This window comes from Palaemon carinicauda, chromosome 31 (genome assembly GCF_036898095.1).
Source record: "Palaemon carinicauda isolate YSFRI2023 chromosome 31, ASM3689809v2, whole genome shotgun sequence".
Classification (NCBI taxonomy): domain Eukaryota; kingdom Metazoa; phylum Arthropoda; class Malacostraca; order Decapoda; family Palaemonidae; genus Palaemon; species Palaemon carinicauda.
The window spans coordinates 26,490,118-26,511,367 of record NC_090755.1 but is presented as its reverse complement, the minus strand read 5'-3'; the positions used below and the strand labels follow the sequence as shown (position 1 = coordinate 26,511,367).

Here is a 21,250-nt window from a genome sequence, read left to right as displayed (position 1 = left end):
TAAAAACTCTCCATCCAATGTTTATCCTTCTTTTAATTTCGGTCTCAGGTCTTGGAGAACCACTTAATGTCTGTTCTAAGTAAGTATAGTCATTAACAATCTCTAGAGATTCCTCCATAATGCATTTTTATAAAGCATTATCTTAGTTTTACTCAGATTAATTTTCAGTCCTACATTTCTGCTTTCTCTATTCAAATCTTCTATCATCTTCTGTAAGTATGTATGTGTATATATACATATATGCATATACCCATATATACATGTGTATATATTCATATATATATAAACTACTCGCGAGTATCATACATACACACACACATATATATATAAAAAACAACAACAAATGCAGCCGTTTCTAGTCCAATGCAGGACAAAGGCCTCAGATATGTCAATTTCTGTCTGGGGTTTGGCCAGTTTTCATCACCACGCTGGCCAGCGCGGATTGGAGATGGTGGAAGACTTTAGTCTGATCGCTCACAGCAAACCAACTTAGTATGGGTGTCCCAGACTAGTACAGCTTTGCTGATCACATCGATATTATCATCATTATTACTACTACTAGCTAAGCTACAACCCTAGTTGGAAAAGTAGGATACTATAAGCAATAGTGCTCCAATAAGAAAAAATAGCCCAGTGAGGAAAGGAAATAAAGAAATAGATAAACTACTATATAAATATTGAACACTTGAAATAAAATATCTAAAGAACAATAACAAAATAAAATCAATAATCCGAATATTAAATATAAAATCTTAAAAAAAAAAAAAATCAGGAAGAGATATGAGATAGAACAGCGTGGGTGAGTGTACCCTCAAGCAAGAGAACTCCTCCCCAAGACCATGTTACAGAAACTATGGCACTACCCAAGACTAGAGAACAATGGTTTAATTTTGGAGTGTCCTTCTCCTAGAAGAGCTGCTTACCATAGCTAAAGAGTCTCTTCTACCCTTACAAAGAGGAAAGTAGCCACTGAACAATTACAGTGCAGTAGTTAACCCCTTGAGTGAAGACGAATAGATTGATAATCTCTGTTTTCAGGCGCATGAGGACAGAGGAGAATGGGGAAAGAATAGGCCAGACTATTCGGTGTACGTGTACGCAAAAGAAAAATGAGCTGTAACCAGAGAGAGGGATCCAGTATTGTACTTTCTGGCCAGTCACGCGTCCTAATAAGTCTCTAAAGGTAGCACCTCAACGGGTGGCCAGTGCCTTAGCCAAAACCCTTTCACCACGTTAATGTATCCCTACTCAGAGAGTGTGATTTTGCGTAGGTAAATAACTGCATCAATCAAACAAAACGTCCACCACAAAGCGTAAAGTACTCACGTCTTCCCAACGGGGGCCTCCCATTTGGCGACGAACGAGTATGGCGTCACGGACTTGGGGTCGAAGGTGATGTTCCTCGGGGCCAAAGGGATCGTCCGGTGTTGGCCTGTCTCCGGGATGGAGATCTGGTCCTGGCTTACCGTCTCTACCGAGATGTTGTAGGCACGTCCTGTATGAGAAGAGAGAAAGAGGAATGATAGGGACGATGAAGAGCATGAAATATAAGGAGAAATTTCTTATTAATGAAGTAAAATATGAAAACATGCGTGCACATAGACATACTAATCTATATCCATACACATAGTTATACATATATATATATACACACATCACATATATCCATACATGTATATACAGTGTATATATATATATATATATATATATATATATATATATATATGTATGTATGTATATCTATGTGTATATATACATACATATATATATATATATATATATATATATATATATATATATATATATATATATATATATATATATATATATATATATATATATATATATATATATATATATCAGTATATACATAATTCGTGTATTAATCAACATAATTATTTGAAAGACCGCGTTAAGTAAATTAGTATTAAATCTTCATATTATCACTTTTTGAACCAATATCTTATTCCAAATAGATTAGGAATAGGTGACCATCGATTAGATATTGTCCTGCTTGCTAAGCAATGTCACTGTCCCTTGCCTCTGCCATTCATGAGTGGCCTTTAAAACTTTATGAATAATGTCATATGTAAATTACTTTTATTAAATATCTCATTTAAATACATTAATGAGTATTTGTTACGTTAACACGGCTGGCGACTGATCATTATTCTTCCTCTCTCTGTAACCATATAGTCATTCTCTCTCTCTCTCTCTCTCTCTCTCTCTCTCTCTCTCTCTCTCTCTCTCTCTCTCAATAATGACACGCTGGATGCTTGGTTCCTACGCCCTAACGGTCAGTAGATGCTTCGTTTCCTCTGAATTATTGTCAAGAATGTGTGACGTTGGGCAATGGCCGTCGCAGGGCTTCAAAGGGCAACAAATTGCAACACGAGCAAAAACACGACAATTAAAAATGCGCGAAAGAAAAATGTTATCGATACTTACTGGGAAAAAAATGTTGATTAAGATGTCCGTGAAATTTTGGCAATATTTTAGTATGGACTGTGACTTCTTACGTCAAAAATATTGCAAAATAAATCTCAATATTTATTGCTAAAGGGCATCTTAAAAACTTTGGCCACAATAATATACATAAAATTTTTGGGCGGAAGATCTTGTCTTGAATAACATTAAAATTTTGAATTCAATTGGATTTATAGTTTTGGGTTATATATCACCCAGCGCTGGGGCCTATAAGGCCATTCAGTGTTCCGTTCAACTATTAGGGGAGTATTTATGAAATATAAGTTTCCTGAATAATTCAAATTTCAGAAAAGAAGTCAAGAATTTTATTCCAAATTATTGTCTATACAATATGCCCATTGCCGTTAGAAATTTTCCCCAAAATATATTTCAAGTTTTGGCAGGGATACTTAAAAAATATCTTTAAATAATATCTGCAACCTTATGGGTGAAAAAAAAGAATATCTCGGAATTAATTTCTGAATGCTAGATAATTTTGAATTAGAAAAACTAGAAGAAAATCCATGGACATCTGAAACATTTATGAAAACATTCCAGATATAACATACTTAGAACGTGCGAGTATATCTAGAAATACTTTGACACGGAATAACGGGGAAAATTAGGTAAATTTACTTAGTATTTAGGGAAAATTCTGCAAATATTGAGAAGGACCAAATAATGCAAAAGTAAAGGAAATATAACTTAGAACTCCGAAAGAACCGAAGCAAAGAGTATATTCTATAAAAGATTAGAATAGTTCTGGTCAATGTATTATCCATAATCGCAATGTGATAAACATAAATGTATAATGAATAAAAATCAAGAACCAGTTATGTCTGCAGATAAGTATCATAGATCAAGTATTTGTTTCTTAAATTATATGTAAATTTTCCCATTCGAAAAATTAATTATAAATACAGGATAAGGATAGAATATGGTAATATATATATATATATATATATATATATATATATATATATATATATATATATATATATATATATATATATATATATATATATATATATATATATATATATATATATATATATATATATATATATATATATATCAATGTGGCTGATATTTACATTGATTAAAATCACGTGTTAATAATAATAATATATATATATATATATATATATATATATATATATATATATATATATACTTATATATGATATATGTATAGATACCTGTATATATATACATATAATATATGTATGTATATATATATATATATATATATATATATATATATATGTAAATAATGTGAGTGTGTGTGTGTGTGTAGAAGCACAATAACACAACAAAAAACTTGATGGCGATTTGTCCAGAATGGCCAAGGTGAATCTCCCTACCAGATCTGATACTTGGACACGTTCACTATACTTAAGAAAATATATGACAGCAAATATTTCAAAATACGAATTTAATTGTAACAATGACGGAGGTTCAAAAGCCCATAGTAAGCATAACTGTGTATTTCAAAATATACCTCTCTCTCTCTCTCTCTCTCTCTCTCTCTCTCTCTCTCTCTCTCTCTCTCTCTCTCTCTCTCTCTCTCTCTACCTGGCACCAGTCCCAAAAACGCTGCTTGGGCCGGACCCGGGGGTTCGCTGGCTTTGTTCACGGTCAGCACGCTCTCTTGGGCATCTTTGGGGTCGATGCTCACCTGGGGGAGGGAGACAAAGAGAAGTGAAATTAGTGACGATCTTTATATGTTTCTGAGGAGAGAGAGAGAGAGAGAGAGAGAGAGAGAGAGAGAGAGAGAGAGAGATTAATATTCAAAATAAGTCTGTAAATATGGAAATATACATTACTAAATCATTGAGATTAGTAAAGACAACAAAATGAAGTTCATTTATAAAAATATTAGAAATTTATAAATACCTAAAAATATCAATTTAATATCTATATATATTAAAAATATTAATTAGCTATCCCAAAAATTCTAAGGAATCTTTTGCCACAAAAATTATGAATCCTTCATTATAAAAGATATTTTTTTTCAATATAACCAGAATAAATTAAATCTTTTTTAAAAATAATATCCAAAACAGAAGGCTACAAAATGTATTTTTATCAAAACTAGAATATAATATGTTATCGTTATTACAATAAAACGATAAATTAAAAGATCTTTTGACAACCAGTGCAAAATACTATTGCAAACCTTCTATATTCACCATAAAAGACACCACATAGAGTATAGCAGATCATTAAAGAGATCTGCATAAAACACTAACAACAGATCTTCCTTTGATCCAGGTAAAAAGGCTGACATATTCGACTAGAGCCAATTCTAAACAGCAACAAAATGTAATTTTATCAACATTAAAGCACCTCCAAGGTTCTCAATACTACAATTCCCATCCCCTATATATACTATATATATATATATATATATATATATACATATATATATATACATATATATATATATACATATATATATATATATATATATATATATACATACATACATACATGTATATATATATATATATATATATATATATATATATATATAACACACCAAACACACACACATATATATAAATATATATATATATATATATATATATATATATATATACATATATAGTGTGTGTGTGTTTATACGTTTGTACACTGCCTCTTGGCAGGGACGATGCTACGAACTGTATTTTTTGTTTAGACAAAGCCGACATAGTGTTTTGCCCTAAGGGAAGGTGTGCAATATAGCAGGAAGCATATAAGAAAATAAAATATGGCTGGAAGAAAGGATTCCCTATTCTTCTCATTGTAGAGCCAATGTCGATTATAATTATTTGAGGAGAGGAGTGAGGAGAGGAAAAAGTAGGAAAAATGGGAAAATTAGGTGAAGTGGAATTGACTGAATGGAGGAAGGATGGAGTGGGGGGAGGGGGGGGAGTAGAGAATGGAAGAGGAGGAGCAGAGTAGAGAAGAGGAGGAGGAAGAAAGGAATCGGGAAAGGATGAGGAGGACGACTATCAAAGAGGATGAAATTAATATGGGAAGGATGAAAAAGAGGAGCGAATAAGAGAAGGACAGACCAATATTACAAAAGAGAGAACGAGAAAAGAGATAGAATTAGCTCTCTCTCTCTCTCTCTCTCTCTCTCTCTCTCTCTCTCTCTCTCTCTCTCTCTCTCTCTCTCTCTCTCTCTCTCTCAACAAAATATCGTGTTTTTATACAAATTCAAATTTAGTGCTGTCATTAAAACTTGAAACAGGAGCAACAACAGTAAAAATAGCTCAATGTCTCTGAGTCCCATAAACACTGCTCGTCCCACCTACACTACTTATAGTGCAAATGAAACACGTATATCCCGTTGCAGTATTTAGATGAACTAAATAGGAAATATATGGAACCGATAAATATCTAACATTTCAAACAGATAACAGCCAATACAGTAAATTGCATCGTTGTCACATGGAGAGGGATATGGAATTTACATAAGTTCTTCTACTGTAATTCTATTAATAATGATAATAATAAGGGTAATAGTAATAGTCTTTGTACGGAAGACATATTATCAAATAAGTATGAAATAACAATTATCCTATAGTAAATATTCTTAATCAAAAATAAATTAAAAAAAAAAAAAAGTGATTTTTTTTTCTTCAAAAAACTATTACTATAAGATGTAACAAATAAAATGTATATTTTTTTACCCAAAACTACAGTCTCACTTATGCCATCTATCAAATACAAAAAACGCCAAACGATACACATGACCATTCCATTAGGTGGAATGACAATTGTATACAGAAAGAATGAGAATAAATCAGCAATCATTCATATCTCCCTCAAGAATGAGCCACAACATTCCCATGAGTTTGACAGAAGGAAAGTGAATTGTTGAATTTGCATAAAATGCGGAATTGAAAAAACAAGGTTAGCCAAAGTTGCAATTATTTGCCAATATCAGATATAATGCCTTGCAGGGGACTAGAAATAGCTGCAATTGTTGTTGTTGATATTGTATCATGGGTAGCTCTTTTTTAATTACAATGATAATCAAAGTGGAAAGAAAATCTAGTATAGAATTGATCGCACATACATAGCATTAACATATCCTATATATTAATAATCAATGTAAAACAAATTATAATTACGCATCCACACAGCGCGTGCAGGCACACACATATACAGTTTATAGAAATACGTGCTAGTTTACCATATCAAAATTTTAAACACTTCCATAAACCTAGCATAGATAACGACTACAAATGAGAGACCGGTTGTTCATTCCAAATAAGACATCCAAACCATTAGAAGACAGCCAGAGGCGTCGTAACCACTTACTTTGTAATGGGAGTAGATTCCGGCGGGATAAGGCGGCTGCCACAGCACCAGCATTATCGTTTCATTCCGGTACCATACGAGAAAACGCCCAGGTGCGTTGGGTCCTGAAGGAGACAAGAGATAAACCAATCCAAAGTTTATAAATGTGCATTACAATATACAATTTTCTGTATATATATGATACATAAAATAACACCACATTTTTGTTTTCTTTAGAGTAAGGGAGATAGCCCACTCAAAAGCTAAAATTGATTTAATTTTTCATAAATTGTGGGTTTGTCTTATTTATAAATATGTATCTAAATGTGAGGACTAAGAAATAAGCAAGGTCTGGTCTACAAATAATTCTATGGCAGCATTGTGCCCATTAATAAGATAAAATTATGTAAACTTTAATAATTAAAGCCATGACTAAATTTAGCTCTTGGATGTTCACAAAGCAAAGGCGAATCATGAATGAATGAATGAGGTAATGATTGATTTGACGTTACCTGACATTTCATCGGACTTTGAGAATTTGTTTTAAAGATTTTAACATTTAAAAAAAAATGTATTTTATAATTCCTTTTTTTAATATTTTATATGAACAATATATTTCTATTTCATTCATTTATTATCTTTAATATAAATCATATTTTTCCTTCCGAATTTATTTATTAGGCCCAGCTTTATAAGCGTCGAGCTTGACTCACTGGGATAGTTAATCTCTTCCCTATATAATAATAATAATAATAATAATAATAATAGTAATAATAATAATAATAATAATAATAATAACTAGATAAGTATTCTGAGTGCAGACCTCCGCCACGGCAGCTTATGTCTCGAAACCAGCGTATTTGAAGTCTGTGTGACAACAATGTACGAAATTGGGATTAAGTTTAGGGTTAACTCGGTCAATCTTGACCTTGACCTTTGACTTAGGACTTTCAAAATTGAATTACTTCCACATCTCAACATAACAATTAATCCCTGAAATTTTCACTACTCTGTGAGTAAAATTGTTGCCAGGAACATGTTCACAAACAGACAAACAGGGGTGAAAACATAATCTCCTCCCAACTTCGTTGGCGGAGGTAATAATGATAATAATAATAATAATAATAATAATAATAATAATAATAATAATAATAATAGGCTACCCAACGACGAGCAGCAACTGTAAAGGCCTCTGACACCGACGCCATATGAAATGGAACACGATTTATCATTAAGAGAATCTTCAAATATAAATGAACAAAATAAAATCCTGGGATAAAAAAGGAACTAATTTAGAATCAAGCGAAGACGAGACTCACTGGTGGTGAAATTGGACGAGATGTAGGCATCGCTCTCCTTGGTCTCGTACACGGTGTAGAGCTGCAGCTCATACGACGCCCCCGGCATCAGCTTCTTGAGGGCGAAGGGCAGCTGGTTCTCCGTGATGGGGAAGTTGGTGATGCTGTTCTCGGACTCGGAGATCGGGATGACCTTGAGGTTGAAGGCCGAGTAGCCGCCTGTTCGAGGGGGGTCCCACGAGACGAGGGCCGACCGCCCACTCCGCACATGGATCGTCAGGTTGCTCGGAGGTGGTGGAACTGAAATAATAATAATAATAATAATAATAATAATGAAAACCTGAAACTCACAAACATGAATTAAGGAAAATCAATAATGGTAGAAAGGATTGATTATACGAAAAATTACTAATAAATGATTAAAACATATCTCCTATACAACAAAGAGCAAGTGTCTACCAACATATAACAATCTCCCATAAATTGTCCAAATTGCCGTGTGGTAGTTACGAAAGGGGGAGGGGGTAGGAAGGGTTGAATCTGTGTGTGCGCATATCTACAAACTATTCAGCCGTCATTTTGACGGGTCGCGTACACTAGTTGTATAATTGTGAACGTATTTTTGTTCGTGGGTACCAATTTTCGTTGTTTTATAAAAAATGTTGGTTCGTGGATTCATAAATTCGTGGATATCCGTTTTGAAACTTTTACGTTTTTGGTTATTATTTGCAATGCATTGTTTTTATTCATTTATTAAAGATTTTAATAATTAACTAATTAAGGGATTACTTATCACTACAAATGGTTATAATGTCGCCGCCAAAAAAGAAAATTGCAGAACTACCCAAGTTCTTCTAATATAGCATCCCAAGCTAAATCATTACGCAAAATCTTTTGTTGTTAATCATTGGTAATAAACAGCCTTTAAATAAAGACGAGATAGTTAGTAGACATATCACTTTCGAACATGTCGTTAACACAGTGGTTGAAAACTGGCTCTGTCAAGACCAAAGAATCTACTACACCAGGCCTACCAAACCCAGTAATCTCTGAAAATGACTAAACCTACAAAAGAAAAAAAAATATTATTATAGTGCACACCAAGATAAAACATATTCACAATAACAAATAAAAATAATTAGTAATCCACAATGGTTTAGAAAATGTAGATCACCAACACATATCGACTGTCAAAGTTCAATACCAAAATCTGTGAGTGTATAAAAATTTTCGTTGGATTTGTAAATTCGTGGATTCGCCCACCCACGAAGACCACGAAAATTGGTACACCACGAACAAAAATACATTCAGAGTAGTATCCAACCACCAAGACTCATCATAAAAAACTGATGATCATGAAAGGGAGAGGATGTTGAATAATGACGAATAATACACGCAAAGATACGCTGAGTTAACAGTAAGCGAAACAGGGCGGCAACGCATAATTAAACGAAGCAGTAGTGCTTTTTTCCACGCAAAGCAGGTGATATAACGCAGGTTTTAAATGATAAAGGCACTCCTATTCGCCACCAAAACACTTTCATTCTCATATTCCAATCACCGGCGCTAATAATGGTTCGACGTCACTTTCATTAAGCTTGTGTTTTGCACTAGCTTCTTATAATCGATTTGTTATATATTTCAATTTTCAAGATTATTGCTTAACATTCATCTCTCTCTCTCTCTCTCTCTCTCTCTCTCTCTCTCTCTCTCTCTCTCTCTCTCTACTTTTAAAAGATTCCTCGCCTCTTCCATTTCATATGTTAATGGATTTAACCAATTATACTAATGTGGGTGGCTTCATTTCTCCAGGAAGCAATCGACTTTCCCCTGAAACCTTTACACAAACGTAATGTTTCCATTACAAAGTCCAGTCAATAATCTATATTCTGTTGAAGAGTTTGTCACTCTCAAATTACCTGCAAGGTTAACTCCACTATGTACTTGCACTTCGAAGTATTTTCTTCAAAATTTGATGGATTTGTTCTTGGATCATACCCTACATGTACACCGAGTTTCGTTGAAATCGATTCTGTAGTTTTTGCTCGTTTAAAATAATAAACTAACAAGATATTTGCCATACTTAACATTGTGATTATTTTCAAAGTACTGCTGCGTACTTGTACTTTGATGTACTTTATCCAAAAGGTTACAGATTCATCCTTGGGTTATATTCAACACAACTATCAAGCTTGGTAAAAGTCGGTACCGTAGTTTTTGCGTAAAATTGCTCAAAAATAAACAAATAAATAAATAGAATAACAAACAGACGAAACAGACAGGGGTGAATACATACCCTTCGTAAAATATCCGATTTTGGGGAAGGCAATAATAGAAAAGGCACAGTGTGGATTAAGTGATGCTGTTAAAAATACAGCTGTTATTAAGAAAAAAAGGTAAGGGACCTCCATGGTCTGGTGAATGCGGTCATGGGTTAGTTGTAGTGATAGTGCATTTAGGTGTTGCAAAATAGAATGCGATTATTTGCTCTAAATGATTGAATGATAGTGGTTATAATATGAAACGTATTCTTGCGTTGCATAATGGTCTTCATATCGAGTACAACATTATCACAGACCGAACTACAGAGGCACTCAGTAGAGCGTACAGTAGACCTACGATACATCATACGACAGCTCATTTCTCGACGTTTTGCTCGACCTTGACCTTTGACCTTAACATGTATTAATTGGGGTGGATTTTCTTACATTCAAATATGAACCAAGTTTAAAGTCTCTGTGACAACGATGTACAAAATTATGGTTGATTGCATGAATTAGACATTTTTGCTTGACCGTGACCTTGACCTTCCTAAATGTTATCATTTCCAGCTTTTTACATGACACTTAATCCCTGCAAATTTCTTTCCTCTGCTATTAAAATTGTGGTCAGGAAGCTGTTCACAAACACACAAACAGGGCGAAAACATAACCTCCTTCCAACTTCTTTGGCGGAAGTAGTTAGTAAATTAGAATATATTCTACTCGTAATTGCTGATATTTTTCGACGGCCCAATATTAATGAATTCCAGAAGCCAATTAATATAATAGGGTTATATAATTGATTACTTAACTCCATTACAATCTGCACTTCGTTACTTAACGCACCTTCAATTTCAAATGCTGTAAAACTACAATTCAAACATCGTGTGACACGGTCTGGTTTCCTTTTAAATTATAGGTATTTTTAAAAATGGATATTTTTCTAGTTACTTGTTATATTACTTTTCATGTAGTAGTAGTAGTAGTAGTATTAGTAGTAGCAGTAGTCTTGCTTAAACCATTGAACGATAAACCATAGTTATACTCGCAATTATCGTTATAAGTGTAAATATGATGAAGTGATCTTGCCGTATTATCACCAAATAATTTAGCATAATGACAGAGTTACATTTCTAATTTTATGTAGGAAACGAATTTTGCGACGCTAATTTACTCAAATTGATCAATCAATTATTCGAGCTCTCCAAAGACTGACTAGCCCAGAGATTTTTCTTCTTCAAATATATGTGAAAATAAAAAAAAAAAAAGTTTAAATTGAGCAGCTAAAAATAAAGGGTTTAAGGAAGCATGATAAATGCCAAGTGACTGGCCCAAGGTTAACGGTAAAAGGTACAGGTGGCTTCATTAATTCCGGTACACTTATCGGGAAGCCAAGGAGATGCCAGTGTACCGGAATTAATGATGCCAACTGTACCATCATACGTGGAACGTGGAATAACAATCTTGTGGAAGATGATAAAGGTCATCATCAGGAACACTATTATTAGAGAAGGGATCCTGGGTCATCCTCCCCAGATAAGTCCTATTCATTATTGGTATCAGGTACATGATTGACTTGATCGCATCAGATGCTTCTTTGTTCAAAGGCCTTACAGTTTCTCCTTTTGAAACACGATGGCTTAATCATTCAGAATATGTAGACGCAGCTCTGGAACCTATTTCCTAGAGCATCAAAATGACAGCCAAACTTGGTAGTCCTGTCGGATATAACCCAAGGATCATTATCATTTTGGATGAAATTACATCAAAGAACAAGTACGCAACACTACATTGAAAACGAACGCAATGTTAAGTAAATGGCAAATATTTTGTTAGTTTATTTGTGAATTTTATTTATATTACGCAAAAAACTACTCAAGCGATTTCAATTCTTCCACTCAGAGCAGATTTGGCAGAATTCTTTTTATCCAACCTACACAATTATACCAATCTCTCGATCTTGAAAAATGTCAGCAATTACGAAGAGAATATAGTTTAGAGACAATTTACTATGACGCTATTAATAAAATGGATAAATAAATACAATTACGTTTGTAATTAAAACAACAAATAAATAAGTCTACACACGAACAAACGTACTAATATTATTAAATCTAATATAGGAGCGATCACGTAAATAAGATTATTATTGATTCCTGCAAAAGCTACCTGTTGTAATGGACGCCGTCCAGTTGGGATAATCGCTAATAGTGTCATTGGAGTAATACAACTGGAAGTCGTACTTGGTCCCTGGCAGCGCCCTCGTCAGCTCAATCCCCTCCACCACCTTCGCAGGAGTGAAGGTGGTATTCGGAGGGGGCTCCCCCTGCGGAGGCCAGTAGTCCAGGCGGTAAAAGCCATCCTGGTCCCGCACTCGCTCAGGAGGAATTTGAATGACGACGTCGGCTCCGAAAACCTGTAAAAATACAATACATCATCATCATCATTATCATCATCACCATCATTATTATCATTATTAATTATTATTATTATTCATTATAATCATTATCAATTATTACCATTATCATTATAATTATTATTATTATTATTATTATTATAGCTAATCTACAACCCAAGTTTGAAAAGCAGGATGTTATAAGCCAAAGGGCTCCAACAAGGAAAAATAGCCCAATAAAGAAAGTAATTAATGAAATAAATGAACTACAAGAGAAATAATGAACAATTAAAATACAATATTTCAAGAACAGTAACAACATTAAAACAGACATTTCATATATAAACTACAAAAAGAGTCTTATGTCAGCCTGTTTAACATGAAAATATTTGCTGAAAGTTGAACTTTTGAAGTTCTACTGATTCAACTACCCGATTAGGAAGATCATTCCACAAATTGGTCACAGCTGGAATAATACATTTACTTACCAAGAACTGGTAGGTTAACTTTTTCAGAGCCTTTCCTTCAAATAAGAAAGTTCGTCTGGGGAAATTACACACACACACACACACACATATATTTATATATATATATATATATATATATATATATATATATATATATATATATGTATATATATATGTATATATATATATATATATATATATATATATATACATATATATATATATATATATATATATATATATATATATATATATATATATATATATATATATATATATATATATATATATATATATATATATATATATATACATATGTATATACATATATACAGTATATGTGTGTGTGTGTGTGTGTGTAGCAAAAGCCAGTAGGAAGTAATAAAATACCTTAGTACCTAACACTTTCGTGCATTTTGATACAAACTTCTTCAGCATTATATTGTACCCTGAAGAAGTGTGTATTAAAATGCACGAAGCGCTTGGTGATAAAGTATTTTATTTTTTCTTATTGTTTTTTCTGTATGTTTAGTCACTTGACCCTTGTGACCGTAAAGCACATACGATTGTGTATGTGTGTGTGTTTTAAGTGCACACTACCAAACTGTACCATAACCGCATTATCTACAATAAACTGAACCAGCCAATCAGAAGTTCATTCCTTTTCTGGTTACCAGAACGACTAAGCTGAATAACATTAATGTCGGGTAAAATCTGTGTTACCACGATGGAATCCCGTCAGCACATAATCCCATTAAACATCACTGGGACCAAGCAAGGGGCTCGCAACCTCATCCCAAAATGCACTGACAACAGCTGGGAAAGAAACACCCTCTAGACCCTATCCCCGACAAGAGAGAGAATCGTATAAGTTTACATGTTAATTCAGCAGTCTATATTTGCATTGCCTTTTATGGGATTGCTAAGCTATCATTATTATTTCTATGATAAGCAAAACAATTTGACCATAATCCCTAACAGCCAAATTTCATTGACCAGAACACCATTCTGAGAAAAACAGGACAAGTGTTCGCAATAGACCAATAGTCTATGTTTGAGCATCACCTGCAAGCACTGCTTGTGTCATCATGGCCTTATGACACGAGGAAATAGTTCATATCGCTGGAAATTTCAAAGTAGTCTGCAAGCAGTGTGGTGTTGGTATACCATGTCCTTAAAGTTCATTCAGACCTTCACATACACGTGCTACTTCCTTGCAGAAACGTGCTCTCCCACTAAAGAGTGTCTATATGATTGGATTAATTGCCTCAAATCTGAGAACTGCACAAAACTGACTTTTCCATTTTAGTATGATAATTCATTGTATTTAGTATCATATTTCTTATTCATATATTTGAAATGAACATGGCGATATGATAATAAATAGTCTGCCGAAATGTACTTTTACTTAAGACTTAAAAGTCTGTCGTTTTATGCAATATAAATTGCATAATTTTATTTGTCCTCCCTCAATTAGGTTTGAGTATTTCTTGACTAACAAAATATTCTTTCCTTCTAATAATATCAATACAAAATTCATTTATAAAAGAGTAAAAGCTGAATACAAAGAAGAAAAATACAAAATCCTTAGAATAACAACACATTATATACGTACATATAATGTAATATATATAAAACTTAGTACTAGAATCCAAAGCTTCATAACATAAAAATGCTTCTATAACACGTAGAAAAATTCTCCAATTAATTATAAAAAGAAAAAAAAATAGAATGAGAAAGGCACAGCTGCAATTAATGAAATGACTCCATTACTTTCTTTCCATGGGAAAAATCTTTCTCTTAGAAACAAAAAATAAGGCAATAAGGTAAGACTCAAAATTGCTTGAGAAACGATACAATCACCCGATCTTGGGTGACGGTTTGGCCAATGAGCTATTTCAATGTCCGTTTCCTTTCCCAAAGTGTTCAAAGTCATGTGTTGTAAATGCGACGTGTCAAGATGATAAAACATCAGACACTAATCTCAATATAGGCGTTTTTTCCATTTCATTTGCACTTTAATATATCAAGTGCTCTTTATGCAATGGTCATATGCCAATGCAGATGCAATAGAAACAGTAAAATACACAGTGACTTTAAGAATAACAACAACAACAACAACAATAATAATAATAATAATAATAATAATAATAATAATAATAATAATATGTGGCACAAAAATAATCATACGGTCAAAGGTTGCAATAAATACAGTAAGCTTTAGATAATATTAGTCACAAAAGAATAATGGAGAAGCTAATCCTCTAGACTAAAGCTTTCAAAACTTATCAATGAATCTCATATTCATAAACCAAACTGTTTCACGTTATCCTTAAGACTCTAATAATAATGTCATTACTATAATATCGTTACTAATTTCCTACAATTCAAAAACGTTGGATCTAATTCATTTGGGGCACTGCTAAAGGTCCCTTGTTTCTTGGTATGGGCCCATTTCTTTACTAAACTTGTGCTCTTTCTATTAGCATGTTTTGATCTAACATAATTGACAGGTTTCTATTACGGTAGATCATTTACTATAAAATTAAACCAGATTTCGAGTCGACTACAAACTTCTTGAAAATGAAAATATTTTTTCGTACAAAACGTATAAATGAAAATATTTTTTCGTACAAAACGTATAAATGAAAATATTTTTTCGTACAAAACGTATAAATGAAAATATTTTTTCTTACAAAACGTATAAATGAAAATATTTTTTCTTACAAAACGTATAAATGAAAATATTTTTTCTTACAAAACGTATAAATGAAAATATTTTTTCTTACAAAACGTATAAATGAAAATATTTTTTCGTACAAAACGTATAAATGAAAATATTTTTTCTTACAAAACGTATAAATGAAAATATTTTTTCTTACAAAACGTATAAATGAAAATATTTTTTCTTACAAAACGTATAAATGAAAATATTTTTTCTTACAAAACGTATAAATGAAAATATTTTTTCTTACAAAACGTATAAATGAAAATATTTTTTCTTACAAAACGTATAAATGAAAATATTTTTTCTTACAAAACGTATAAATGAAAATATTTTTTCTTACAAAACGTATAAATGAAAATATTTTTTCTTACAAAACGTATAAATGAAAATATTTTTTATTACAAATCGTATAAATGAAAATATTTTTTCGTACAAAACGTATAAATGAAAATATTTTTTCTTACAAAACGTATAAATGAAAATATTTTTTCTTACAAAACGTATAAATGAAAATATTTTTTATTACAAATCGTATAAATGAAAATATTTTTTCGTACAAAACGTATAAATGAAAATATTTTTTCTTACAAAACGTATAAATGAAAATATTTTTTCTTACAAAACGTATAAATGAAAATATTTTTTCTTACAAAACGTATAAATGAAAATATTTTTTCTTACAAAACGTATAAATGAAAATATTTTTTCTTACAAAACGTATAAATGAAAATATTTTTTCTTACAAAACGTATAAATGAAAATATTTTTTATTACAAATCGTATAAATGAAAATATTTTTTCGTACAAAACGTATAAATGAAAATATTTTTTCTTACAAAACGTATAAATGAAAATATTTTTTCTTACAAAACGTATAAATGAAAATATTTTTTATTACAAATCGTATAAATGAAAATATTTTTTCGTACAAAACGTATAAATGAAAATATTTTTTCTTACAAAACGTATAAATGAAAATATTTTTTCTTACAAAACGTATAAATGAAAATATTTTTTCTTACAAAACGTATAAATGAAAATATTTTTTCTTACAAAACGTATAAATGAAAATATTTTTTCGTACAAAACGTATAAATGAAAATATTTTTTCTTACAAAACGTATAAATGAAAATATTTTTTCTTACAAAACGTATAAATGAAAATATTTTTTCTTACAAAACGTATAAATGAAAATATTTTTTCTTACAAAACGTATAAATGAAAATATTTTTTCTTACAAAACGTATAAATGAAAATATTTTTTCTTACAAAACGTATAAATGAAAATATTTTTTCTTACAAAACGTATAAATGAAAATATTTTTTCTTACAAAACGTATAAATGAAAATATTTTTTATTACAAATCGTATAAATGAAAATATTTTTTCGTACAAAACGTATAAATGAAAATATTTTTTCTTACAAAACGTATAAATGTGCCAAAAGCTATGTATTGAAAAGCGTCAATTCTATTTTCAGCATCATTTCCACGTTCGCCGAAAGTTCGAGACTTCAACTGCAGTGCAACAAGTTGTCTAAGGAACTGACACGATGTGTAGCTCTCTCTCTCTCTCTCTCTCTCTCTCTCTCTCTCTCTCTCTCTCTCTCTCTCTCTCTCTCTCTCTCTTGTTGGTCTAGTAAGCGTTATCCGTTAACTAAGCATTCAAAGAATTAACAGCATAAAATAATCAAGAAGCAAAGGTATAAATCTCCTTAAACAAATTTGACAGTTCTCGACTTGAGTGATAACTTTCTACGAGTCGAACTCTCGAGAAAACATCCCAAGGCAAGACTTATATTTCCCCGTTTAGAAACGGTTTTACCTTTTACTCACCTCATGAATGAACGACGTTATGACACAGATGTTGAAAAGTAGAGTCTTCATATTGAGATGGTTAGTATCCATCAAAATTATTTTCGTCATTATAACACGGCAATAGAAAAGTTTAGATCAGGTCGAACGACGCACACACCCTATCAACACGACAGCCACAGGTGGACTGAGCGGGTGCAAGTCAAAACGTACCCAACAGTCAACTGCAGGAGCAGTTGAACTTCTAAACACGATGAGTCGCTGATGGTCTCGTTAGTTATTCTGGAAAAGGTGAAAAGTGTTCCTTTTGCTCCTCCCAGTCCACCGACCCTTCCCTCCTTCATCCAGACACGCGGGCCACGCCTCCCTCTTAATCCTCATCGATCGGATTAGGCTTCTGGACGTCATTTTGAGACTGGGGTTAGGTGCAGCAAATATGATTTTTTAACAAAACTCCAAAAACATTTTGTGAATTTCAATTATTAAGGGCGCTAGAACCAAAAAACGTTGTACGAGTAAAGATGAAAGATGTTAATTATCACTTTATGAGAGACAGTGACTTATGTCTAAGCGTTATCCTATGTAGGCACTACTGAAGAAGTAGTGCCCCAGAGAGTTTTAAGACCACAACGGCTACTCCGGGGGAAAAGGGGTACTGATGGTGTTAATACGAGAGTTGAAGTTCGAGGATAATAATAATAATAATAATAATAATAATTCTTTATTTCCAATATTTACACTGGGTATTCATAAAATATAAGGCTACAATTAGTAAAGTCATCTTACAAATAGTTCAAATATTTGTTATTTTAGACATACAAAAGTTGTTTTAAGAATCAACAAATCGGCTAAAACTTTGTAATTGAAATAATTCATCAGTAATAAAAGAATATCATGAAATCAGAAAGTATTTACTTAGAATATAGTGAGTAAATTTTACTCTTGCCGAATATTGAAATACATTGTCATAGACCACATAAGTTGTGTTAAAAATAAGTCATGTACAAATCGTTTTAAAATAACACATAGTACTCAAACATGCATACTAGATTATAAGGAAATCTTAATTTGTAAATAAAAGCCATCTTATCCATAATTATTATCTAAAACTAAATCCAACATCTATAGAAGTACAGTAGTGCCTTCAAAAGCACTTTTAATAAGGCAATTAAGCATAACATTCTTACATTAATCGGGACCATTTAAAATTAGTTTCTTTAAGTTTACATTAAAAGCAGCGAGAGAGGATTTTTGTTTAATTGTGCCAGGTACTTTATTGTATAATGCTGGGCCTCGAACTCTAAACTGGCGGGAGCCTATCTCTGTTTTTGCCCTTTCTACATATAGATTTTCCTGCTGTCGAGTAGAAACCCCATTAACTGCGTGTACTGTTGGAAAATCGTATAACATATTCAGGAGTTATTTTACGTATTGTTTTGAATACCAAATTTCAGACATCTATGGTATATTTGTCTTTTATCTTTAACCATTCTAATTTTTTGAGGTAAGGGGATATGTGGTCATGTTTTTTAACATTACCAACAGCCACTCGGGCGGCAAAGTTTTGAAGTTTTTGAACCCTTTTCATTTGTGTAGAGCCAGTTACTCCCCAAATTCTTAAACAGTAGTTGATTATACTCATAGCCAGCGACTGAACAACTATTTTACGCGTAGAGGAATCAAATGAGTCTTTTACTCTATTTAAATAAATTAAAGTGCCCATCACTTTCTTATAAATTTCCTCTATATGCGTTTCAAACGTCATATATCTGTCAAAATAAACCCCTAGATTTTTTACAGCTTTCATGGGTTTAATCATATTTCCATTAAAATCTATTTGTACATTATCTCCAATTTCTGATATATATTGTCGGGAACCTATAAAAATTAATTGTGTTTTTTTCTCATTAAGAAGCAAACCATTAGTTAAGAAGTAGTATTTGGCCTTCTTTAGTATGCATTTTGCCCTATGAATTAGTTCGTCTATTTCACTTACATTTCCTTCAATTAAGATCTGGATGTCGTCGGCCTATTGGATGACAAAACAGCCGGGTAGTGATTTGACCAGATCATTGACATAAATTGCAAAGAGTATTGGGCCAAGAATAGAGCCCTGAGGCACACCAAACTCTACAGTTTTTTGGGACGACACAGTTTGACCCATTCTAACTGACTGGGATCTGTTATGTAGGTAATTCATAAACCAAAGTGGATCTATACTTAGTGATGTACATTTATCAAATAATATATTATGGCTCACGCTATCGAAGGCTTTTGAGAGGTCAAGTAAAAGGAGTAGTGAAATTTTCTTATTATCCATGTTATTATAAATCTTATCTGATACCTTTAATAGAGCCGTTTCAGTTGATAATTTTGGCCTGAAGCCGTGTTGACTTTGTGATATTAGACCATTTGTCTCTAAAAAATCAGTTAATTGAATAGCAATTATTTTTTCCAGAACTTTTGACAGTACCGGTAGCAAAGATCGTGCGCGGACAGAGTGTCGAAAGACAGAGTGTCGAAGGACAGAGCGTCGAAGGACAAAGTGTCGAATGGACAAAAGGTCGAACAGACAAAGTGTCGAACAGACAATGTGTCGAACAGACAATGTGTCGAAATTATAAAAATGATTAATAATAAAATATAAATGATAAAAAGAGAGAGAATACAGTATCCATTTAACTAACGACCTAATTAACCTTTAACTATATGATAATGTTTACATTGGTATATCCTTACATATAACTATATAACAATGATAAAATATAAAGGATAAAAAGAGAAAGAATACAGTATCCATTTAACTAACGACCTAATTAACCTTTAACTATATAATAATGTTCACATTGGTATATCCTTACATATAACTATATAACAATGTTTACAATGATATATCCTTACATATAACAATTCTTACATTGTTATATTCTTACATGCATATTCTAGAGAGATATAGAGAGATTATATATACGGTATTCAGTCTGTTAGAGATTTCTCACCACTTAACTTCCTTCGAGATTCAAGTTTCAATTTAAATTTCCATTCTACCTAGCCTATAATAATGGAAATAATCAAGACTCAAATGGGTGGAAAGAAACTGCTACATGAAGGCTATGCATACGTGATAAATAAAGTGGTTAACGAAAGAATATATTGGAAATGTGAAAAACGAAACTATTGTAATGGCAGAGCAATAACTCAAGGTGAAACAATTTCCAAAACTACTGAGCATTCACACCAGCAAGGCAGTTCTCAGATTGATGCTATAAAAGTTATAGATAAGATAAAAATTAATTCCAAACATTCCGAAGAAATTCCATCTTCTATAATAAATCAGTGCACGAACGATGTTCCAGTCTCCATAGTATTTTTGATACATATGATGTCAATGATGGGTTACAATATCTTCGAGCCATCGCTCACAATCTTCAAATAAATATTGTTACAAGTTTTTTTAATACATAAATACATTTGTATTTTCATGTTTTATATCTTGTCATAAATAAATTTTCATTGCTTATATT

At 32.1% G+C, this 21,250-nt stretch overlaps 1 protein-coding gene across 2 annotated transcripts in view; it reads right to left on the bottom strand.

The window, feature by feature from the left end:
* Positions 1-17,979, bottom strand: part of LOC137624364 (tyrosine-protein phosphatase 10D-like) — a 49,399-nt gene extending 31,420 nt beyond the window's left edge. The window contains exons 1-6 of one of the 2 annotated variants that reach the window (XM_068355070.1): positions 17,748-17,979; positions 12,491-12,737; positions 8,082-8,360; positions 6,784-6,887; positions 4,042-4,144; positions 1,327-1,495 (exon numbers count right to left, since the gene is read on the bottom strand). In XM_068355070.1, the coding sequence (XP_068211171.1) occupies positions 1,327-1,495; positions 4,042-4,144; positions 6,784-6,887; positions 8,082-8,360; positions 12,491-12,737; positions 17,748-17,837 (992 nt within the window). In that variant the 5' untranslated portion in view covers positions 17,838-17,979. The remainder of the gene's footprint in view (positions 1-1,326; positions 1,496-4,041; positions 4,145-6,783; positions 6,888-8,081; positions 8,361-12,490; positions 12,738-17,747) is intronic. The other variant, XM_068355069.1, reaches the window with a different exon arrangement.
* Between the last annotated feature and the right edge of the window lie 3,271 nt (positions 17,980-21,250).